This window comes from Sminthopsis crassicaudata, chromosome 2, assembly GCF_048593235.1.
Source record: "Sminthopsis crassicaudata isolate SCR6 chromosome 2, ASM4859323v1, whole genome shotgun sequence".
In the NCBI taxonomy this organism is placed as follows: domain Eukaryota; kingdom Metazoa; phylum Chordata; class Mammalia; order Dasyuromorphia; family Dasyuridae; genus Sminthopsis; species Sminthopsis crassicaudata.
Genome location: NC_133618.1, coordinates 116042933 through 116068556, shown reverse-complemented (window position 1 = coordinate 116068556; position 25624 = coordinate 116042933). Strand labels below are relative to the sequence as shown.

The 25624-nt window shown below is 32.9% G+C and overlaps 1 protein-coding gene across 1 annotated transcript in view; it reads left to right on the top strand.

The window, feature by feature from the left end:
- Window positions 1–21759, top strand: part of RAB1A (RAB1A, member RAS oncogene family) — a 41225-nt gene extending 19466 nt beyond the window's left edge. The window contains exons 2-6 of the mRNA XM_074287085.1: window positions 7007–7079; window positions 15005–15100; window positions 16192–16287; window positions 20352–20483; window positions 20898–21759. Of these exons, the coding sequence (XP_074143186.1) occupies window positions 7007–7079; window positions 15005–15100; window positions 16192–16287; window positions 20352–20483; window positions 20898–21095 (595 nt within the window). The 3' untranslated portion in view covers window positions 21096–21759. The remainder of the gene's footprint in view (window positions 1–7006; window positions 7080–15004; window positions 15101–16191; window positions 16288–20351; window positions 20484–20897) is intronic.
- The last annotated feature ends 3865 nt before the right edge of the window (window positions 21760–25624 follow it).

The window sequence follows — 25624 nt, the reverse complement described above, 5'->3', positions numbered from 1 at the left end:
CTCTAGATTCTGCATTTGATAGCTACTGAAAGCAGTGTCTGGGAGAAAGCATGAGATCAGAGAAATTTGCTACCTTCCTTCATCCAACCCTTTGTCAACTACTGCCAGAATATCTTTGAAATTGCAGGTTTTGGAACTGATTGTTTATTAGCTCTTACTTCTCTTTGCCCCAGATTAGCTGTTTGGTTTTAGCCATGCATTAAAAAATACTAACATTTTGTTAGCAACTGAATGTCTATATTTTGAATGAAATGCCAAGTATCATAATTTGATAAATTAATAAGTACTATATAGTTGTACTGATCTAATTTTTCTCATTTTTATTCCATAAATCTTATATTGCATTTTGTTATTTCTCTTCCTGCACTGTAATTATTTTGTGTATGTCTTATAAGCCTCACAATATTCTACATATATTATGAAATTTATAATTTAAATAAATAACTGATGGAATCATTGATTTATTCATGTTTACACATAAAAATAAGTTTACATTTCTTGCTCTAGAATTTCATTTTAAGTAACCCTTGCTTTTAGGGTTTTAAATACAGCATTAGTAACTTTATGATTTGTGAAGTAATCTTCATGCTTCTGGTGACATTCTTTATGAATCATCACTGGAAAAATGTGTTACCTATGTGGAAAACATTCTAGTGATTAAAAAGTGGCTAGACTGGTACATAAAACATAAAAATATAATCCATTGCTGAGTTTATGCTTGAAGTTATATCCTGGTGTTGGACCTCCCTGTACAATTGTATAGCTTTCAAAGATCTAGACTCAAACGGGAAACCATGATTTATCTACATTAGTAGAAGATAATATGGTGTACTAGAAGGTTGACCTTAGAATGAGGGAGAACCTGATTTCAAAATGTTTCTGATACGTAATAGTTGTCATGGTGACAAATTATTTTGTTTCTCAGTGCCTTAGGCACTGAAATTTGTTAATTTTCAGACAGATTGCTAATTTGGATGAATTTAGAAGTTATCCCTACATTAATGAGTTTAGTGGGTTTTTTTTTTAATTGTAAAAGATTAATATGAGGTAAATTAATTAAAATCTCTCAATCTATTTAATTTGAACATTCTAGAAAAAAGCAAGCAGAATTAAGAGTTCTGCGTGCAGATTTTCTTTTCCTAAGACATAAATGGTAGAAGTGATACTAAAATATGTACTGATGGACAGCTTTTTTTTTTTTTTTTTTTTTTAAATCACATCATTTAATCACGCTATTTTGTTATTTTACATTTTCTGACTTGGCAGCAGCAGAGAGACCTGTTGGAAGTCAAATGATAATATAAGGGCAGCTTTTTAAAAACAATTTACAAATTTTTAAAAAATGGATAGCTTGTTTTTCAAAATACATGCAAAATTTTCAACATTCACCCTTGCAAAACCTTCTGTTCCAAATTTTTTTTCTTATCTACCTACCCTCTCCCCTAGATAGCAATCCAATATAGGTTAACCATGTACAGTTCTTCCATACATATTTCCACATTTATTTATGCTGCACAAGAAAAATTAGATCAAGAAAGGAAAAAAAGTAGACAACAAAAAAGGTGAAAATGTTGTTTTCAATATTTTCACTCCATCTATGTTATAATTCCCTTTTAGTCCCCCAGACCTCTCTCTGGATGCAGATGGCTCTCCCCATCACTAGTCTGTTGAAATTAGCCTGAATTGTCTATCAGAATTAATCATCACATAATCTTTTGCTGTTGCTATGTACAATCTCCTGGTTCTGCTCACTTCATTTAGCATCAGTTCGTGTGATTCTCCCTAGACCTCTTTAAAATCATCCTACTGATCGTTCTTATAGAACAGTAATATTGCATTACATTCATATACCATAATATTGCATTACCTTCAGCCTCTTTCCAATTGATGGACATCCACTCAGTTTCTAGTTTCTTGCCACTACAAAAAGGGCTGCTACAAACATTTGATCTCTTTGGGATATAAGCTCAGACACTGCTGGATCAAAAGGGTATGCACAGTTTATAGCCTTTTGGGCATACTTCCAAATTGCTCTCCAAATTATTGGATCAGTTCACAACTCTACCAGCAATGTATCAGTGTCCCAGTTTTCCTTCCAACATTTATCATTATCTTTTCCTGTCATCTTAGCCAATCTTGAGGTGTGAAGAAATAGCTCAGTTTTCTTAATTTGCATTTCTCTAATCAGTAGTAATTTAAAGCATTTTTTCATATGACTAAAAATGGCTTTAATTTTCTCATCAGAAAATTGTTCATATTCTTTGACCACTTATCATTTGGAGAATACTTGTATTCTTATTGAGTAATTTCTCTATATTTTAGAAACCTATACTTTATCAGAAACCTTGGATGTAAAAAATTTTCCCCAGTTTTCTGCTTCCCTTTTAATACTCTTGGCTACATTGGTTTTACTTGTACAAAAACTTTAAAATTTAATATAATCAAAGTTATTCATTTTGCATTTCATAATATTCTTTAGTTCTATTTTGGCCGTAAATTCTTTCCTTTTCCACAAATCTGAGAGGTAAGTAAGGTCAGCTTTCTGTTGTTTATGTTCCAGATATTTTATAAGGATTGTGAATATAAAACTTTATTCCTGAAAATAGCATAGCATGGTTTATTCTTGTACTTAACACAGAAAATAGTTGGTTTAAAAAAAAAATACTTGAAGAGACACCATATCAATAAAATCTGCTCAGATGTTCACAGGTTGTATATCTATACCTATAGCATACAGAAAAATTTATAGTCTTTAACTTTTTTTGATAATTGGAAATAGTCATGGCTCAGAAACTAAACTTATGATTGTATATTTCTTTGGCTTTTGAATTTTATTTGTATCAGCATGAAAATATAAGTCAACGTGCTGTACTTCTACTTAGTTAAGCAGTTGAAAATGAATTGAACAAATCATTCCCCAATTGATAAATGATCAAAGGACAAAATGGTCAAAAGATCTCAACAAGCAGTTTTCCAACAAGAAATAAAGCTATTAAATGCTGTGTAAATTACTGTTGATTAGAAAAGTGCAAATTAAAACAATTGAGATTCTTCTTCACACCCATCAGATTTACTAATATTAAAAAAAAGTAAAATCCAACCATTCTAGAGAATAATTTGATTATCAAACTGTTATCAGGGTTATCAAATGTATATATCCTTTGATCTAACAGTACTACTGCAGAGATTAGAGAAATAGGAGGTGAGGGGAAGAAACCTATTTGTATAAAAATATTTATAGCAGCTTTTTTTTCTGGTGGCAAAGAATTAGAAATCAACAGGGTGCCCAACAATTGAAAAATGGCTGAATAAGTTGTGGCATATGATTGTAATGGAATATTATTGTGCAGTAAGAAATAATCAGGATGACTTCAGAAAAATTTGAAAAGATTTACATGAAGTGAGCATAATCAGGAGAACATTGTACATACAGTAACAACCATATTAAATGATGAACAATGGCAAAGACTTAGTTATCTATTCTCAATAATACCAAGTCAGTCCTGAAGGACCCATGATGAAAAAAATGCTATCTATCTCTAGACAAAGAACTGATGACATTTGAATAGATACTGAAACATAATAATTTTTTTCCTCCCTCCATCCTAAAAAGTTATCAAACTGTGCATACCTTTTGACCCAGCAATGTTACTACTGGGCTTATATCCCAAAGAGATCTTAAAGAAGGGAAAGGGCAGCCCTTTTTGTAGTAACCAGAAACTGGAAATTATGTGGATGCCCATCAATTGGAGAATGGCTGAATAAATTGTGGTATATGAATATTATGGAATATTATTGTTCTGTAAGAAATGACCAGCAGGATGATTTCAGAAAGGCTTAGAGAGACTTACATGAACTGATGCTGAGTGAAATGAGCAGGACCAGGAGATTGTTAAATACTTAAACAACAATACTATATGATGATCAATTCTGATAGATGTGGCCATTTTCAACGAGATGGACCAAATCAGTTCCAATAGAGCAGTAATGAACTGAACCAGCTACACCCAGCAAAAGAACTTTGGGAGATGACTATGAACCACTACATAGAATTCCAATCCCTCTATTTTTGTCCGCCTGCATTTTGGATTTCCTTCACAGGCTAATTGTACACTATTTCAAAGTCTGATTCTTTTTGTACAGCAAAACAACCGTTTGGACATGTGTATATATATATATATATATATATATATATATATATATATATATATATATATATATATATAGTATTTAATTTATACTTTAACATATTTTAACATGTATTGGTCAACCTGCCATCTTAGGACAAAAGGTTTGGCAATTGTCAATGTTGTAAAATTACCCACGCATATATCTGGTAAAAAAAAAGAAAAAGAAAAAAAGAACTGGAAGTTCATAAGCCAGGTTCAGTTTTTCATTATCTTTGTTACTGTTGTCATGTTAATAAAATTGCTAATAAGTTTAAAGGAGAATAAAATAATATTGAAGTCCATTACTGTGCCTCGTTTATCTCTTATACAACTTATCTGGAATAATTATAGTTTAGGGAATTAAATTTACTTTTTAAAAACGGAAATTTAGATATATGGAGCTATATGTTTGGTAATTTAGTAATTGAAAATTTTTGCATGGCCCTGAATCTATTTAAGATAGATGAAATGCTATTCAATTGATAGATTCTTTCATGAGATTTTTTTTTTTTTTCAGTTTATAATTATTTGCAAGCAAAGCATGCCTCATGCCACTTAAAGCTAAAAGAGGTCATTGGTGTACACATCATTCACTTGTTAGAAGAGGAAACTGAGAATCCAGTGTGTAATGATAAGTAATTTGTTCTCCATCACAAAACCACAGAGATGGTAGTAGTGGGACTGAGAACTACAATTGGAAACATTCCTTGACTCTAAACCTATTTATTGTTCTTTCCTTTATTCTATAGGTTAATCTTTAAGGTAATGAAATTATCTAAACAAGATCTATAGCTCAAATAATAGTTTTCTGCTCAAGTAGAATCTAATGACGTGGCAAAAGATTCATTTTCACTTATAGTATAATTAAAGTGTGTCTGCTTTTATTTCATCTTTCAAATTTTGTTCTTTACTAAATACCCAAAATTAATCTATGTGTACTTACTTGGAGTAATTCTGTTAACTACTAACATTATTTAACAAAGCAAAGCTAAAGTCTGAAAGAATGTTTTAAATTCACACTTTTTTAAAAAATGTAGCCACATTAAAATAGCTTTTTAGGAGTATTGAGGGTAGTATTGAACCCAAATCTAAAACTGTGAAAAGCAAATGAGGCTAAAACAAGAGATGAAACTGAAAGGAAGATATCACTAATATTTTTGCTCCAAATCTGCGTTTCGAGTTTTACCACCTCAGTATCCAAGTGTGCTATATGAATAAGTAGCAGTGGTTACTAAAAATTAAGAAGAATTGCTATACCTGATTCCATAAGCCTCTACTTTTTCATCCCTGTAAAATATGTATAATAAGGTTCTGTCTAGTTCTTAAAGGTATACTTGATAACTTATGAAGGGATTAGATGGGCTTTCACAAGACTAAGACTGTTCAGGAAAAAAATTAATGATCATGTACAGAATTGAGTTCAATACAGAGAACAAAAGATAATTACTGTCTCTGGTTTACTTAAAAAATTTTTTTTTTTTTTTTGTCCATGTCGGACAAAATTTAGTTTTAACAACTTTAATTAAAATTTGTCTCCCATGCTTATATTAAGGTCATAATCTGTGAAAAATGTGACCACAAAATTAAAAGATTTCTGAGTGAATATAAGCAACATGATAAATTAAGATACAAATTTAGTGTAGTTTCTTTCAGAATAAAGTACTTGTGTTGTGTCAAACACTTGAGCCTTCATGGATCTTTCATTTTAATGGGGAAAGCTTCACATAAAAGGAAACTGAAAGACGAGATGAGAGAAGGTATCCATTAGTAGGTAGGTGATGTTGGAGAAAATTTAGAGTCAGGAATGAAACATACTTCATATATATCTCTTTAAAAATAATCAAAAGGGAAAGGTTTGAACTTCAATGACCAATATATGGTAAAAGTCAGAATATTTATTGACTTGTTTTCATAGAACTGTGAGTCCAAATAATTGTCACCTTTTTGACCTTGGGCATTTATAAAATGTATTTAGAATTGGAAAGGGTAACTGGGAAACAAACTTGGTCTGAATCCAAATGGTAAAAACTTAGAAAGTTCATTTTGTTAAGAGTTGCCTTTAAATGTAAGACTTAGCTGACCCTGAACTCTTGCCTTCCTATTCAATCCACCTCATTCTTGAAAACCCTGGAGATTATTTTTATTCATGAAATAGAGGGATTGAACTAGTTTAAACATTAATGAGAATGAGTATAAATGAAACTGATTTGCTGTGTCCTTGATACTATTTTCAGGCCTAGAATATTTGGATAAGGCTTGCATATGCATAAGTAGCTTTTGACTTCACCACAATTCTATACTTGAATGTTTATAGTATAGGCTTTCAGAAATAAAACATTTGCCCCTTTATTAAGGGTAAAGCACACATTAAAAAGCAAGCCTCTAGAAAACTCCCTTCTTATGAGTAGGAGAATGAAGTAACTGATTGTGGACCTTCAAGGCAGGAAAGGAGGAAGGGAAAGAGGGAAAGGAGTAAACTAAGTTCATTTATTGGCAAGAATTCCTAAAACAAAAATTCTGTTCCCCTCTCAAAGGGGCATAATATCAATAGGGATGATTCAGATTCCCCACAAATATAAGTCACTTTTTTTTTTTTTTTAACTTTTGCACAGATATAGATGGTTACCAAACTTGAGAATTAGGAATATGGTTGTTTATCCCAGATAAAGATTTCTATATCAAAAGAGCAGCTGCTTTGTTTAATGTTTATTGCTGCCAAACCATACATAGAAAGCATTTTCAGAGCTCTGGTCTTCCCAGCATTTGAAAATTGTATTCTTAGCCAGTCTTTTTGAACTTAAAGTATTTTTAATGTATTTTCTTTTTGTCTCTTGCAGTGATTATTTATTCAAGTTACTGCTGATTGGAGATTCCGGTGTTGGGAAATCTTGCCTTCTCCTTAGGTTTGCAGTAAGTAAAGTCTAAAACAATATTGCTTTTTAATGAATTAGATATTTTTCTTGGCGATGATGTCTACATAGGTAGCTATTGAGACTATTTTCGTTTGCCTATGCAGGTTTTTGTTTTCTTTATTGACAAACACAGAAGTTAGGCGTTTTTCTTGTTTTTTATTGATTTTCTTTTTTTCATTGCTTAGATTTCTCTTTGTATACTTGCCGCTTCCCTCAGAAAGCTATTCTGCAAAACATTTCAGGGGGGGTGGAATAGAGAAAGAAAAGGGGGAGAAATCAGTAAAATTGATAAACACTTTAAAAAAATGACATGCTGCATGCTATACTCATGAATCTCTGACATTTGTAAAGGAGCAGGGGGGAGGGGAGATTTCGGCTCATATCTCTTGTTTGGGGTCAAGGGTGTACTTTTATAACTTTGAAGCATTCAGTTTTGATAATGTTTATAGTCTATTTCTGTTGCTGGATATTATGGATAGTTTTCCTAGTTCTGCTTACTTCACTTTGTATTAGTTCTCATGTCTTTCTTCTGCAATTTGTTTAGTCATTCTCTAACAGTTACTTTTCCCCCTCAATTCTTTGCTTTCACAAAGAGGGGAGAGGGAATAAGCATTTTATAGCACCCCCTGGTTTATCAGGCATTTTGCTATGTGCTTTTAAAAAATAACTTTATTTGTAATGAGCACAGTAAGACCTGGCATATTTAAATTGTTGTATGGCGAATGTGTTGGGGGGTGTTCCTGATGAAATTAAACTATCTGCAATTGTGATTTACTGAGATTTCATTAAAATGTGTTATAAATCTGTTATAGCTAATCTGTTTGGTGGAGGACCTATTCATTTCATTAGTGATAGATAAGAAGAAAATCATTTGATAGCAGAATTATTAAAAGTATCTTACAGGTTACTCATGACTATAAAAGTAAAAGTTCAAGCCCCTGTGTCTTTCTAACTCAGCCTGACAATGGCATTGTGTTCTAACTTTCTGAACTAGACATATGAAGATTATGGCATGTACTGATAGATAATATTGAGAATCTTCCCTATCACTCCCCAATTTAACATTTTTGGGGGGCTGCTTTGACTCGTAAATTAAAAGGATTAAGTCTAGGCCTTACATTCACATTTGCTCTCAATACAAGTTCTTTTACTGACGTTTGACAAATAATTTTTTAAAAGGGGGGGCAGCTAGGTGGCGCAGTGGATAGAATTCAGGAGGGACCTGAGTTCAAATATGGTCTCAGACACTTAACACTTCCTAGCTGTGTGACCTTGTACAATTCACTTAACCCCAGCCTCCAAAAAAAAAAAAAAAAAGACAAATAATTTAAATATTTGGTAATTTAAGTATTCAGGAAATAGCTTCTATCACTTAAGATAATTAATGTAATAATCACCAACAGAATTATCTTTAAAAATGTATCCCCTGTTTGTGTGTTGAATTGAGTTCAGAAGAAAAAACTGCATATAAACTATTTGGGAAATTAAGCTTGTATCCATTTTCAGTGAAACCTTGGCTTTTAGGGGGTTTGGTGGCAGGACTCAGTGTGAGGCTGTCAGGGTTAAGTGGCTTGCCCAGAGTCACACAGCCACTAAGTGTCAAGTGTCTGAGTTTGAATTTGAACTCTGATTCTCTTCACTCCAGAGCCAATACACTACCAACCACACATCTAGCTGCCCCAACATTGCTTTTTAAAAAATCCTTCCTTATCTTACCAGATAAGGCTTAATTTTTTGGTGAAATTTGCTACATTCAAAGTTCTTTTTATAAAATTAGATTTTGGAATTGTGTATGTTAATAGTCATAAAATACCAAAACCTTTTTTGTGATGTGAAGTTAAGTTTTAGTTTGATAATCAAAAATTAGTCAAAATTAAAAAAAAAAAGAAAAGCTCAACTTGATGATGTAGTACAGATTGGTGATCATCATGTATTAAAGTGAAATTAGAAAAAATTGTTTTTTTTTTGTTTGTTTTAAATTCAAGTGGCACAGCAATAGCAAAATTGTGTGATGAACAACTATGAAATACTTAATTCTTCTCAGTAATTCGGTGATCCAAGGCAATTCCAACAAACTTTTTAAAAATAGTATTTTATTTTTCCAAATACATGCAAAGATAGTTTTCAATACTCAATTTTGCAAAGCCTTGTGTTCCAAATTTTTCTCCTTTTTTCCTTCCCTTCTCTCATCTGCCTCTGGACAGCAAGCAATCAACCACCACCACCAAAAAAAAAAAAAAAAAAAAAAAAAAAGGTGACAACATGTTTTGATCCACATTCCATCTCCATAATTCTCTGTCTGGATGTGGATGGAGCACTTTTCATCCAGAGTTTATTGGAATTGGGATTCAAGGCAATTCCAATTAACTTTGGATGGAAAACATCATCTGCGTCCAGAGAGAATAATGAAGACTGTGGATCAAAGCAAACTTTTCACTTTTTTTTCCACCTTATAATTTTTTCCTTTTGTTCTGATTTTTCCCTCCCAGTATGATTCATGTGGAAATACGTAAAAATGAATGTACATATGTAATCTTGAAAATATTTTTTTAAAAGAAAAAAATGTGAAGTGACAAATTAGTGGCTAAAGCAACAGGCTATTAAAACATGGAAATATCAGAGAAAATTTAAGAAACAAGTCTAGTTAGAGATATATATGTTAAGAGGGTAAACAAGGATGTAGCAGAAAGTACTGAAAACTTTTCCCTGAACCTTCTCCAAACAGAACTAGACTACATCCTGGTGAGAAAATCCTCTCTATCCCCACTCAGTTACAGGGAGCCTTTCTTCCAGTCCAACTTGGTATAGGGTTATAGAATTGTCTGTAGACATTGGGATGGGAGTCTGGCTTGGAGTATGTGTTTCATGCAGGAAGGTTGGTGCACTAGGGCAAGAGGAGGTTTAGACCTATGCTCAATAACCTTGTGCAACATGTGGGAACTGAGGTTATCTGACAGCTTTGTCAGTTACTTAAGGGGTCACAGATTTAGGGTGTGCTGAGAACACTTTTGCCTTGGATTGGTGTTCTAGGGTTTAGGAGTCCCTTGGGTCCTTTGTATTCTCAAAGAACAAGTTCAGAAACAAAAGCAGCAAGTGTGACTGACCTCAGAAATGAAGGATGTTTTAATTCCAATTTCTAACCCAGTTTGAAACATGCTGAGAAGTAACTGGCAGAAATCCCATACCAAAGGTGAATCTATAGTTCTCTTATCTTGAACTACTACAGCTGCCCAGCTAGATGATAGTGGTGGTTGTATTTAGCAGCCATCTACTATTGCTCTGACCCAATTCCCATATGTGAGGATCATGCAGAGTTTAAATTTGAGGAGTAATATCATACTTTGCCCTGATCAGACTACCTTGGGAGCATATTTAATTTGCCACATGTCCCTTGCTTGAGCTGTCTCTGAGAGCTTGAAATAACCCAGTCCTTTCCTTTGGAATTTACCAAACCTAATCCTAACATTGAGTCTGAAGTAGGCTGAAGGAAGTAGGCTGGAACAATAAGCAGTCCAAAAGAGTAACAATTTCATTATTAAAAGCTTTTGTAGAGATAAGAGTGAATGACTCGAAAACATCCACAAGCAAAACCACAAAGAAAAACAAAGTGTGACCACAAATTCAAAAAGGGAGGGAATTAACAGCTTGATGTTGCTTAGCAACAAACTGCCTGAAAATTAGAATGAATCTATCTAATAAGAGCCAAAAATTCTATGAGGCAGTTAGAAATCTTAGAAGTCCAGAGACTGAGGGGAAAGAAGAAACTACCATAAACCATAAAGGTATCCAATAGCAGAAATAACTGACCTGGAAAAACAGGAGAGAAAAAAAAAAAACAAGAATCATTGAGCTACCTGAACACCATGATCAAAAAATCTAATAGATTCCTTCGATCCAAAGGACAAAATTGGAAATAGGTAGATTCCATTGGAAACGTCCTAAGAAAAACTCCAACAAGACCTAACAGGAATCCTCTACAGCTAAGATCTACAGTGTTCAAATCAAAGAAAAAATACAAGCAGCCAGAATGAAAGAACTCCAGAACCAAGAAACTCCAGTAAGGACCACAAATGATTTAGCATGAAAAAGGAACAGAACTTTTAGAAATAAGATATTTCAGAATTCAAAGGTGGCATAAAATTCCAGATGATAGCCATGAATAACAGCCTGAAAAGCAGAGTGTTATCCTATGGGGAAAAAATATACATTTAATAGTAAAATGAAGGATTACCAAGCATTCTTGATGAAAATACCAGAATTGTGCAGAATTTTTGAAGTTCAATCATAGGCATTAAAAGAAACTATAAAGCCAATGTGAATGAAAAATGTTGGGTAAAACTAGTATAAACTGCCTCCTTTTATATATAGGAAAATGTACATGTGTCTCCTGAACCCTATCATCAGAGGTCATGGAGGAAATCTAATTAAATAGAAAGCCTAAAGGAGTTCTTACATTTGTTAGTCTCGATGCTGTTAAGAGAATGGAAAAGAGAGGAAAAAGAAGACTGGGTGTGATGACCAAGTCATCACCCTGGATACTTTAGAATTAGCCAGAGTCAGGGTCAGCAAAAGTCTTTATTCTTGGTCTTTAGCAGTAGAAGTGAAGAGAGTGGACTCTTAGGATCTCTGCAACCTCACCTCTTCGCCTCTCACAGAAGTGATCCTGGCTAGTCTTCCTCCACCTCCTAGTCCCTCCCACAATTCTCTGTATACACCAAACGATTGGGCCAGCACAGGATAGTGGGAAGGGCCATTTTCCAAGCATATTCTTATATTGTCCAATAGGTAATTAGCCTCAAATGCTCCATTGTCCAACCTCAGTGCATTGACTCAAGAGTTTCAGCCCTTTACAACTGTGGATTGGGGTAGCACACCTAACCTAAATTATATAATCAGGATGCACATGACTGACATTTGAAATGCTCATTTGAACTGTTGAAAGGACCCTTTATTGTTACCACTATATATCAAGCAATTTACATTTGTCATCTCATATAATCCTTAGAATAATCCTGCAGGGTTAGAGGTGTTCTTTTATTTGAGGAAACAGAAGTAGAGATTAATTGATTTTCCTTGATCATACAGCTAATAAGTATTTGAGATCAGATGTAAACTTGGTATTTCTTGAGTCCAGGCCCACTGCTCTACCACACCTTCTTGCTGCCTCTAGGTGTTGAAGAATGTAGGTGCATACACACACACACCCCCTCATTTGATAAGGAAATGGTTGTGGGGGAGATGAGACTATAAAATTGGAGAGGAGAATAGAATAAGGGAGGCATTAGTTGTAAGCAGAACAAATTAATGATGTACAAAAATACAACTTTTTTAGGTGGTAAAGAATGGAAATCTTAAGGGGTGCCCCTCAGTTGGGAAATAGCTGAACAAGTTATAGGATAAAAATTTGATGAAATGATGAAGTGGGTGGAGGGAAGAGGGTTTCAGAGAAACCTAGGGAAAGACTTATATAAACTGATATAGAATGAAATGAGCAAAATCCAGGTGTTTTATTTAGTAACAATAATATTGTCAAACTTGGGAACTCTGATCAGTACAACAATCAACTATTATTCTAGGATGAAATGTTTGTAATTTCTTTTGGGATGTGGCCAATGTAAAATTTGTTACATATCTATAATAGGTTTTGTTTTCTTTTGTTTTTGAGGCGGATGGCAATTTTTTTTCAATTAGCAAAAGTAATTTAATTTTTAAAATGTTAGGTCAAGCAAATCGTGCTTTAAATGAGTAATTCTTGAATTAGTAGTGTCTAAAATAATGAAAAGTTCTGTACAGATCTCATAGATAAAGCCTAAATTATAGCCAATCTAAGTGGCTGTGATAGTTGCAGATATCTTCATTTTGTCTTCTTGGGACAGGTCATTGCTTCTCTGTTACAATAAGGCATTTTTAGTCATCAACCCAATTGAGGGAAATAATTATAATACCCCTTCCAAATGTTGGACCCAGTGGAAGCTTGATCTTAGCTTTCAACTCTGTACCCTTTGTACATTAAAAGTAGTTCATTTTTGTTCCTTTAAAAATAGTCCTTTCTATTGCTTTACTTAGCTAACGGCTTGCTTTTTCACTCTGTAAAAATAAAGATCTGTTTGTATATACACCACTATTCAAAATTGTGGTTATAGCAGAATTTTAGGATCCTTAACCATTTTGTTTTTATCTTAGAAACTGATCTTTTTGACTCCTAGCATAACATTTCTTTAGCTATCCAAGTTGTTTGTTTAATTCAAATTAATTCAACTCTTTCTACAATTAACATCTGAATGTTTATTATGGCAAAAGTCTAGATCTTGTTAATATAGCCATATCCACCATTTTATGAAGTGTTTAGCTTCTGTTTGCAATTTAATCTCTGGGATTATATACCCTTTAATCTTGCCCCAGTGATTTTACAATAGTATTATTAAGACATTTTAACAAATAGGCAATAATGTTCCTACTTTCCATGTAATAATTTTTAGGCCATTTGATTAAAGCCAGGTCACCCATATCCCAGTCTCTCACCTTCTATCCAGCCCTTTTTCCTGTATGGGTCTTCAGTTTGCATTGTTTATTGTCCAGTGAGTGGTCTATATTCCTATATCACTGCCTATTGAGATAATAATATTGTTCTGCCTATCATTGTCTTGTCTTTTTTTGTTGTTGTTGTGAATCAGTGAAATTAGTTAAAGTATATGTACACTTTACCTTGGTTCATTCTTCCCTAAAAATCATATGGATGGCAGTTCTCTTAATTGCTTGGGTAACTTAGTGTAAGATTAAAAAAAACAAAAAAAGATTGAAATTAAACTTTTTTTTTTTTTTTACATGAAGATGTTTTAAAGCTTTTATCTGCAGTATGTATATCTTCCACTAAAATCCTCTTCCTTTTCATGGAGTGGCGGTGATCTTGGATTCTTGAAGGTTTGCCAGGAAACAGATCCTGCCAAATAATGTAGGCTTGTTATATCTGTCATTTGAGTACTTACCTAGCTAAGTCTAGAGAGGCTCATTACCAGGCTAACTTCTGGACAAAATTTTTTGGCTAACAACTCCTTTAAAAGAATCTACTAAGTCATTAAGAGGTTAGTTGGTCTGCTTTTATAATATGTTTACATTAATGAAATCATGATTAATTGAAGGATAGATTTTCATGTAACGGGTGTTTTAAACATTACTCATGCAAAAGTTGTCCACTGTAGTTACCATGTAACCAATACCTTTTATCTAAATTGTTGATAGCTAAAGGAACAAAAATATTCACATTTAAACTTAAATTAGCATTTTATAAATTACTAAGCAAAAGTTGGCATTTTTGAAGTCTAAATGTCACTTTTTATAGGCATATGGAAAAACATGAGGTATTATAGTTCCTTTTTTAGAATTTTTTTTTGTTAGTGTAATTTGCATGAAGGAATGACTTTAAAAAGTTCAATATCAAGTATAGAATAAATGGTGAGAAGATATTTCTTGTTAATGAAAAATTCATGTGAAAAGATTTTTAGATATTCTTAAAATTTTTTTCATTTAGTGTCGTAATACTAAGCCAGGACTGAGAAAAGGCTAGACTATTATGTGCATTATAAAATAATATCTAGTTTTTACATAATAGTTTGCACATTTCTTTGTTAATATTATTTTATCTTTACAACAGTTCTGGGAGGTAGGCTTTGTTATTACCATTTCACAGATGAGGAAGCTGAGGCAGACAGGTTTAAATAATTTACTTACAATCACACAGTTAAAGTCTGAGGTAGGATTTGAATTCAAGTCTTCTTACTTCCAAGTCCAGCACTGTCTACTACACTTCAGCATGTAATTAACCCTAAAACTTGAAACTGAATGTCAAGATTGCATATGCTATTCTTTCTTTACCAGATTAAATATACTGAATTTTGCTGATTCATTTTTCTTCTGTTCGCATAGGATGATACATATACAGAAAGCTACATCAGCACAATCGGTGTGGATTTTAAAATAAGAACCATAGAGTTAGATGGAAAAACAATTAAACTTCAAATTGTAAGTGCTCATTTAAGACTTGCAAATCTTAATATTTAGAATATAAATTTATAATGAATGATTTTTAAGCTTTGATACTGTTTTAATTTTTTAAATTTTGATTTAATTTAATTTTAATAAAATCAGGTAATTGTAAATTAACTTTTGGAAATCTATAGCCATTACAAACAGCAAAATCATGATTGGGATCAAGATTTGATTTGTGTTTTATATTGATTTCTCCCATTAGAATTTTCCACAAAAGCAAGAAAAAAAAAACACACCTTATTTACTAAAAGTGTATTTAAGTATAAAAGGCTGACTGCAGTGGTACATAGCTATAATCTCTGAGTTAAAGTCTGAGCTACAAGGGACTACTAGAGCCTATTGGGTCTCCACCCTAAGTCATACCAGTATGATGAGTTCCCAGGAACAGAGGGCACTAAACTGTGTAAAAAGATTTGAACTGATCCCAGTCAGAAACAGCTGATCAGTTAAATTTTCTATGCTGATGGTAGGTAGTAGGGGGCTGGCTCAGAGGCCTAGAAGATAGACCTCTCTATCCCCTCCTCCAGTGCCTCAAATAACAAGTATTGAATGACAAATTATAATTAAAGGCTACTTTTAAGTACTTCTTAGGTAGTTTCACATGGAAAATAATAAAATCATCTTGATGTTTTAAAATACTGACTGTTTCTTATATATAAGGCAATACTACTTAAAGGAAGCTTGGGCAAAAATACTTTCATCAAACATTTTTGTTTTCTTATGCTCAGCACTTTTCTAGATAGTATGGAGAATGTTTTTTTAAAAAACTGACATGAACTCCTTACCTTGTAGTTAACTGGTGAGTAGAAAAACTTGGTATAGATTGAATTGTAGCTGTACCCTTTTTAGTATCAAACAATATTAGTAATTATATAAAGATCTTATTTAGCACAATTGTATGCATCCACTTGTATTCATTCTCATTTTAACATTAATGCAACTCAACAATTAAGTTAAATCATTGATCATTTGAAATAAATATCTGTTTAATATATTTGAGTAGTTTTTAAAATTTTCTTTAATCCAACAATTTGTGGATTTGTTCTTGTTTTTTAAAATTACAGTGGGACACAGCAGGCCAAGAGAGATTTCGAACAATCACTTCCAGTTATTACAGAGGAGCCCATGGCATCATAGTAGTGTATGATGTGACAGACCAGGTGAGTCCTTCAGAAATTGTTGCTTTAGTAGAAGCCTGTTTCAGAGAATAGCCATATTTAGATATTTTACTTTAAAATGTAACCATTGTCAATTTTTAAAATGTTTTAAAAACTAAAATGTTTAAATATAATCTATATTTTTAAATGTAGAAAATATAAAATGGGAACAGAAGGTAATCTTATTCTGTTAAAAGGGAAATAAGTTTGAAAGCTAGGCTAATTTTCAAATGGATAGGCTATAATCAATAATAGTAATTCTTGTGTTAGTATTTTGAGGATTTTTTTTTTTTTTTAAATTAAAGGCAGATTTGTAGCAGGCTGTCCTAACTTTATCACCTGGGGGATAGTTCATTTGTGGTCATTTTGTCTTTGAATTTCACATTTCTAAACTAGGTTATCACATCTTATAGTCCCAAGTTTTCAACAAGATACCACTAATACCTCGAGTATATCACAGGGAGCTTTATGGTTCACCTTCAAGGACAAGTTTCCTTGGTTTAAGGAATGGGAATTCATTGTTGTTTAAAAAAAACAAAAACCATTATCACTGTAGTTGATACTTTCCTTTACAGATTTCCTCTCTTTTGACTCTCTTATGATGTGTCAGTTTGTTTTGATTTTTGAAACAGTTTCTTGGACAGTCTTCATTTTAATTGGCTTTTACTAATGGTATCTTCAGATTGCTTTTTATCATGCAGATCTGTAGAGAGCAGTGCTATATTTCACAATGAGATTGGTATCTGCTGATATCTTGATAGCATCTGGTATCCAGTAAACAGAGGGTTTGTTGTATTTTACTATCACTGACAAGATTTAGGAGAGCTGAGTTAAATCTTTACCATGTTTCATATATCTAATGTCAAATTAATAAAAGATAATAAAAGTGAGATTTGAAATCTCTTCTAGTTGAGGGTTTTGGTATTGGAAAAAAAGGGATAAGAATATGAGACACTACAGAAGACTTGGGGAATAAAAGCACATAAGCAATTTGATAAATATTTGACGGCTTCTTACTTGCAAAAGTGGCTTAGTTTAAAGACAAAGGTTAGGATAAAGAGTTGGAGACCAATAAACTTGGAGAGTGGAAATTTATGAATATACAAAATTCAGGAATCAAAATGGTACTTGTCAAAAAAGGGGGGGGGTTAACAGTAATAAACCTTCACCTCTAAGTGATTTTATATTTAGGCAGATTTTGTCTTCCAGAATTATTTAAAATCCCAAATTTTGATGGTAAATTATAATTTAAAATTTAGTGCATTTAAACGTAGAACTTAGCAATGTCTCTGGTACATGTATATGCTTAATAAATATTGGTTGATTAAAATGGTGTGTTTCAAGAGCCTGCAATTAGGAAATTTCTGTTGAAAAAACCAAGTCAATTGCTTTTAAATTAGAAATTTTTTCAGTTTTGTTTTAAATGTAGAATTAAAATGAGTTATTTTCCAAAGTTGCAATAAGGATATAATTAAAGGTAATACTGGTATTTCAGTAGATTTGTGATATAAATGTTGTAACTTTAAGTGATAAAAATCAGTCTTTTCCTTCCTTAATGTATATATAATGACTGTCGAGACTTATGGTTCTTGAGATCTTTTCCATCCTACTTAACCTCCGTCTGCCTGAGTTTCCTTATCTGTAGAATGGGTAAAACAATAACACCCACTTCCCAAGTTTGTTGGAGGAGCAAATAAACTAACAATTATAAAGTGTGTAACACAGTAGTTAGCATGTAGTAAGGACTGCTTGAATATTAGCTATTCCAATTATTATAGATATGTGGTCTTGTGTTCATGTGTGAATGTTATGTGTACGTGTCTCTGCCTTCTATCCCTCAGTAAAATATTCCTTGGCGACTTCACTTTCTGGTACTTACGATATTGTATGTATTCCAGTAAAGCACCATAAACTATCCATTGGTAATTCCTTGCCCTCATCTACATGACTGGTGGGGGGGGGTCATCCCCTTCATCTCCCATTTTCCTCTTTCCCTCTCCCCCTTTTATCTCTCTGTTGCAGTCATATATATCAGTGGTGCCATGGATAGAATTCCGGACCTAAAGTCAAAAGTTGTGAGTTCAAAAGTGGTCCTGAATACTTATTAGCTGTGTAATCTTGGCCAAATCACTTAAATGTTGTTTGCCTCAGTTTCTTCCATTGTAAAATGGTTTAGTATACTAGGTGCTGTGTAAATGCTAGCTGTTATTATTGTCATCATCATTAACTGTATACTTCAGGCTCATTATTTTGTATGATTTTCTGAGAGTGAAATTCATTTAGAGTAGGAAATATTAAAAATTCTGATGTGAACAAAAAGGAGTGGAAAGGTCTTCCTTTCAAAAAAAACAAAAAAACAGTGGAAAGGTCTTTTCAACTTTGGCCAAAAGTTGCTCCTACTCTCAAGATGTTGTCTTTAGTATCTAGATTTGGTATAATTGGGAAATAAACTCTCTTATTTTAACAAGTTTTTCTTCATTTTGAAGATCTAGAAAATTAAGAGAGAATCCTCTGAAGTTAACCTGTTTATTATTTTGTAAAAATATAAAAGTAAAACCTAGTAAAATAATTTATAATACATATCACTATCATACATTAGGATCTCCTCATATCATCCAAATCTTACATAGTACCTTGTATCTCTTACAGACTTCTTAATACCATGGTAATGATACTAAAACTTTATAAGAACAGGAACTGGGAATTGTCTCATTATACATAGTCCCAGTGCTCTGAATGTGCTAGGTGGACAATAAATGTTGCACCACTCTTGTCTAGTACAAAATCCTTTGCTTTGTAATAGATTTATATTAGCTATGGTTTAAAGTTAAGTGGATAGGGGACATGGGATCTGTTCTTATAATTTCCTAAGTGTTGAAACTCATCTCCCTGATACAGGCCTACCACTCTTTTATAACTTAGTTTTAGACTTGGCCTAGGATAGAGAAAGGACTGGAGACACTAGGATGTTGTCAGAGGCACAGAATGACCCTGAATCTTCCTGATACTTGAGACCAGTTTTCCATATCCTATCCCATGTTCTTTCTAAATTTTGTATAAAAGCAGTATTCACCTAAGATAGTCCTGATTTTGCTGCTTTTTTCAATTGAGGTGTGTAGAATTAGGAATATTTCTTTGTTTATCCCTGTTTTCTCTGAACTTCAGAGTTGGGGGAAGTTTTCATTTTCTTAGGAAACTTTACATAGAGCTTCAATTATCTTCTTTGCAACTTTTACACATTATTCTGATTTTTATTTTTCCTTTATCCTTCCATACCTCTTTTCCAGTGAATTTGATGTATTCATTATATTACTCAAAGTTTTAATACCTTCTGTTGGCAGAACATTGTACTAGACTTGAGGAGGTAGTATTTGGATAACCTGGTCACCTGCCTCATGGAGCTTCCTGGTAGAATGGATATTATAACTCTAGAACTCATACAAAATAATGCATGTACAAAAATACTGTTCTGTACAGTCTAGACAATTGCCCCCAAAGAGTTCCTGGAGGTGTTGGTATTTGAATTGAGATTTAAAATGGGTGAAGAATTCAGGCAAAGGGGAAAGAGAGCAATTCATTCCTTGAAACTATTATAGAAAAAAAATTTGGAGGTTGAAAAGTAGAGAGAGAGTTTGGGCAACAATGCGCAGTTGGTGTAGTGTATATGGTGAAGTAATTTAAGGTAAGGTTGGAAAGGTCGAATTATGCCAGATTTTGGAAGGGCCTTAATATGTCACAAAAACTTTTTTTAAGTTGATGTGGTGAGCAGACATTAGGGAGTCACTAAAGATTTTTATGCAGAGGTGATATAGTCAGTGACTAGATAGTAATAAGAAAGATAATTTGAATTGATAGAGAGCTATGAGGCTTGTACTTAGGTTGAAGGAGGGAGGAATAAACAATAGGGCAATGTTTGAGAGATTTTAAAATCAATAAGAACCAGGGTAGAATTGAGGGGTAAAGAAGAAACAGGCAAATATAGTGCTAAAATTTCCAGTTTAGGAAACTGAATATTTGATATCCAGAAGTTGATTTTGAACACTATTTCTTAATACCTATTTTTATAGGAGTCCTTCAATAATGTAAAACAGTGGCTGCAGGAAATAGATCGTTATGCCAGTGAAAACGTCAACAAGTTATTGGTAGGGAACAAATGTGATCTGACCACAAAGAAAGTAGTAGACTACACAACAGCAAAGGTATGTCAATTTTATTCTTTAGATTGTTTTTATTTCAAGTTTAAACTTGAAAAAGTAAAAACTTACTGTCACTCCTTATTTGAGTAGTCTTTCTGAATCAAAAAACTGAGTCTTAGAGAAATATTCATTTGGATCAAAATGAACTTGGAGAATTTAACATAATTCAAATATAGAATGATGAATATACGGGACAAATTGTTCTGTAGAATCAAGGAAAATTTTGAATCGACATTTGTGTTGAGCTTTAAAATGGGAAGAATTCAGGTGAAAAGAATGACAACAATTCATTCCTAGATATCATAATGGTGGGAGAAAGGTTTAATTTATTTATCACTAATACATTTCTTAACAGATAACAATGCTCATGGAGAATGGGCCTAATTTTATTCTTCATTTCATATTTTATATTTCCAGGAATTTGCAGATTCTCTTGGAATTCCATTTTTGGAAACCAGTGCAAAGAATGCAACAAACGTAGAACAGTCTTTCATGACAATGGCGGCTGAGATTAAAAAGCGAATGGGCCCTGGAGCAACAGCAGGGGGTGCAGAGAAATCCAATGTTAAAATTCAGAGCACTCCAGTCAAGCAGTCTAGTGGAGGTTGCTGCTAAAATCTGCCTCCCTTCTTTTCTCACAACAATGAATTTGCAATCTGAACCCAAGTGAAAAAAAAAAAAAAAACAAAAAACAAAACAAAACAAAAAAAAAAAAAAACAAAATTGCCTGAATTGTACTGTATGTAGCTGCACTACAACAGATTCTTACCGTCTCCACAAAGGTCAGAGATTGTAAATGGTCAATACTGACTTTTTTTTTATTCCCTTGACTCAAGACAGCTAACTTCATTTTCAGAACTGTTTTAAACCTTTGTGTGCTGGTTTATAAAATAATGTGTGTAATCCTTGTTGCTTTCCTGATACCAGACTGTTTCCCGTGGTTGGTTAGAATATATTTTGTTTTGATGTTTATATTGGCATGTTTAGATGTCGGGTTTAGTCTTCTGAAGATGAAGTTCAGCCATTTTGTATCAAACAGCACAACAGTGTCTGTCACTTTCCATGCATAAAAGTTTAGTGAGATGTTATATGTAAGATCTGATTTGCTAGTTCTTTCTTGTAGAGTTATAAATGGAAAGATTACACTATCTGATTACTAGTTTCTTCATACTCTGCATATAATTTGTGGCTGCAGAATATTGTAATTTGTTGCACAATATGTAACAAACAACTGAAGAAATGTTTAATAAATATTGTACTTATTGGAAGTAATATCAAACTGTATGGTGATAAGTATTGTCTTAATTCTTATGGTTAAGGGGAAATATAGGCTTGCATTGTGCTCAAAACATAGCCATTTATGTTCAACAGGGCACTTTAGACCTATTTTAGAATAGCAACAACAATGCTTCCCAGCTAATATACCTACCTGATAAATGATGCAACAGTGCAGGCATGTATACTGTACAAGGATTTAGCAAATTTGGTTTGGAGGTATTTATGGAGATCAAGTACATTTTTGAATGTACAATATTTAGTCTATTATCTCTGATCTTTAAAACCATTTTTAAATGGCTTTATTTAGAAATGCTTTTGTTGTTAATTCATCTGTAGTAGAGATGGAAAATTGTATCTTTTTCCTAACTTGTGAATGATCAGACTAACAATTCAAGCTGATGTAATTTAGCCAGTATGTGCTTTTTTTTTATATCCTGTTACTTCCATATGCTGAATCAATACCGTTTCAACTTTATTAAATAATAAGTTTAGTGCACTATCTTCAATAATTATTCTGCCCTCCATAAACTGTAGCTATATAACTTGTGTTGGGGCAAAAAGTTAAGACAATGAAGAAGCAAGCTGGGAGTAAGTTTTCTCTCACTTTTTAGTTGATAACCCTTACCTGAAAAATGACACCCCTAAAATGAGTTTAAAACTATTTGTGGTTGGGTGGAAACTTATAAAAGGAAGTTAATTGCCTGGGTGAATTTTTGCACCCATATGACAATGTAAAAAGTCTCAAGAAGATCTTGGGTTAGGTTTTTTGTTTTCCGGGGGGTGTTCTTTTTGAGTGGATACCAAATCTTTTGTTTTCCCCTAAATGCTTCCACTTAAGATTCTCCCTTTATTGTTTAAATATATGCTACAATAGCCAAAACACTGTACACAAACACATCCTATGGTGAAGTCTTTAAACTTAATTCAGGGGTTAAAATAGAAATAAAAGCAACCCTTAAAATATTTTTTATTTTATTTTCACTAAACAGGCAATCGTAAAACATGGTACAAAAATAAGTGGTTAAGATTATTGTAAAATGAATGAACAGAATAAATATACAATTGAATTTTCCATCTATGAGAATTTCACAATAAAATCATAGTTTACTTTGTATTATAGATGTGCTTATTGAGAATCTATTCATACTACATAAGGCAACTGACCAGTTCCTGAAGTCACAGATAGTGTTTGGGTAATTTTAAAAAATAAACACCTTCAAATAGTTACATTTGTCTTAAAACAGCATAAAACACAGCTTTCAGAAACACTTGAAAAATAATTGAATGAATAAATCACAAACTTTTGATTCTGAAGCAGGATTTGATTATTACATTGGTGGACTAGCAAAGGGTTCATGAAATTTACATGCTTATTTGAATAATCTGGAAAATCTTGATATGATTCCCCAAGATATTCAAGACAAGGAAAATAATGCTGTGTAATATATATGTCTATTGGTTTTTTTATGTCCTGATTGATTGGGGAAAGTAAGTTGTTAGTTGCATGGGGGAAAACATTCCTTTCTGCCGTGATTTAGGAACAAGTTATTTAATGTGGGGCTATGGACTTTATTGTGGCTAGATGTTCAGAAACAGATACTTCAGAAACAGTTCTTTAAAGAAAAATAGGGGATCTTTGTGAGGTGGCCATTATTTCTTAATCTGAGCCTCCTTAACCTGTTGAAAATTTCGTTTACTAGCAATAATGCTGACTTTACACGGTTAGTAAAAGACTATCTTTTAACATTTCTGTACTGCTTTATGTTTTGAACAAGTGCTTTCAAAAACATGCTCATTGTAACTGTACATTAACATCTTCAGTTCACAGGTAGAGGTTAAGAATAGTTCATTTACACTTTGTCGCATATCTAGTCACTTAATAGAAGTGGGACTTATTAGTCCAGTGTTCATTTTACCCTTCTAGAAGATAAGTTGTTTACAGTGGACATGAGATTAACAAAACTTATTTGCAAGCCAACATTCCAAGCTATCTTAATGATTTCAGGAACATTTGCCCAAGTAGATTTAATATTGGTGATAACATCTTTTTTGCCCAAGATTTTTAGATTGGCCTAACTTTTAGCATTACTGAAAACATCTTTTTTGCCCAAGATTTTTAGATTGGCCTAACTTTTAGCATTACTGAATGACTGCTAAGCCAAAATGAGTTTCTTCTTCTTCTTTTTTTTTAAGAATAGAGGCTGTCTGTCAACTGGCTCAGTGGCATTCTCAGCCAGCTACAAAGTTAGCTTCCACAGAATGGTGTTTTGCTACTCAACTGGGAAAAGGTTTTGAATGGTAATGGTTTTTTAAGCCATAGACATAGAATCCGTTGCTTAAAGAAAAAGAGCCTTTCCCCAAGAGTCTTTTGTGGAAATTGCATAAATCCAATACTATATTTTAGGCGGCACCATTAGTTGTAGAATTCCATTTTCTCCCATCACTTGTTACATAGTCCTGAGTAACCACTTTCTATAGGATGTTCTACTCACAGCTGATTCATGTACAAATTCCTTCTATTTTCAAAGCAGTTTAAATGTGACAAATTGGTATTTCTCTTAAGTATTACCATGTATTTGGGGACAAAATATGAAGTTTCTGATTTCACTAATAGCAGGAATTCCCTCCATTACTGATGACAAAACCAGTATGACTTAGATCATTTGTTTTCTTAACATTCTTAAGATGATCTCTTTATACTTAACTGAGGACTTTCAGGTTTCTAATTTAAAATTAAAATGCATAGAATCTCATTTTTTGACATTTTGAGAAACTCTTTAGTTTTTTTTACATTGTTTTGCCCATATTTTTATTTTTACATTATAGTATATAAACCCACGAGATGTATACTACAGTATTCACAAACTAGCAGAGGAAACAGCTAAAATGTTTTGCCCACAGTCACATGATAAGTATCTGGCAGGACTAAGCCTTTTTTAAAAAAATGCTTCTTTCTCTCCTAAACTGTCTTTATAGTTTTTTGGGGGTAGGAGAAGGGAAAAGGAAAAAAGTATTTCTAGGACATTTCATTTTTTAATAGGTTGATTCCATCAATACAGATTATTAGCAACTCCTACAGTCTTAGAGAACTGCCTGAAGGGAGGGAAAAAGGACAGAATACTGCAAGATTTAGGTCATTTCTGCTCAGGATCACATTCATACTGTCAGGAGCAGAACCTAAACAGAAACCTTTAACCTGTGACCTCATAGTGTTATTAACAATACATCTAGAAAGATTGTGTTTTAATCCGTCTTGAGTCTTAAGGGCATTATTTCCTCCCCATAAACATTATCAATTTGAGAATCCTCTCTAAAGAACTAGACAGGAATTACCTCTTTGTAATACTTGTGACCAACAATTTGAAATGGTTGGAGCTGGCTAGCTCTTATATATGTCCCAGGACATAAAATCTAACTTTCAAGAAATCTGACAGCACTGTACTAGGGGACTTGTAATTTTCTTTGGCTAGAATTGAATGTTGGACTTTTTCTATTTTTAAGAGTAGCAATTTAATTAATTAATTCACTATACCATCTAACACTCAACTATTTGAAATCTTAATATTGTCAACGGGACTTCATGTCTGTATGAACCAATTTAGAAATGTGTACCTCAGATTTCATGGTTAACCTCAGAAAATTATTAACTCCACAGCTGACCTATTCCATCTATCATAAATGTAACAGATTTTTCTTTGTAAAGCAACCTGTTCAAACTAAAAAGTATTTCCCAAGAGCTTGGAGTTCTTGTCCTCTAATATTACACTACTAAACATCCTTTTCTCAATTCTTAGTTATTAAGATTATATTCTACTTGATTTCCTCTTCTATGTTCATTCATTCATTCATGACCTGAGTAAATTCAG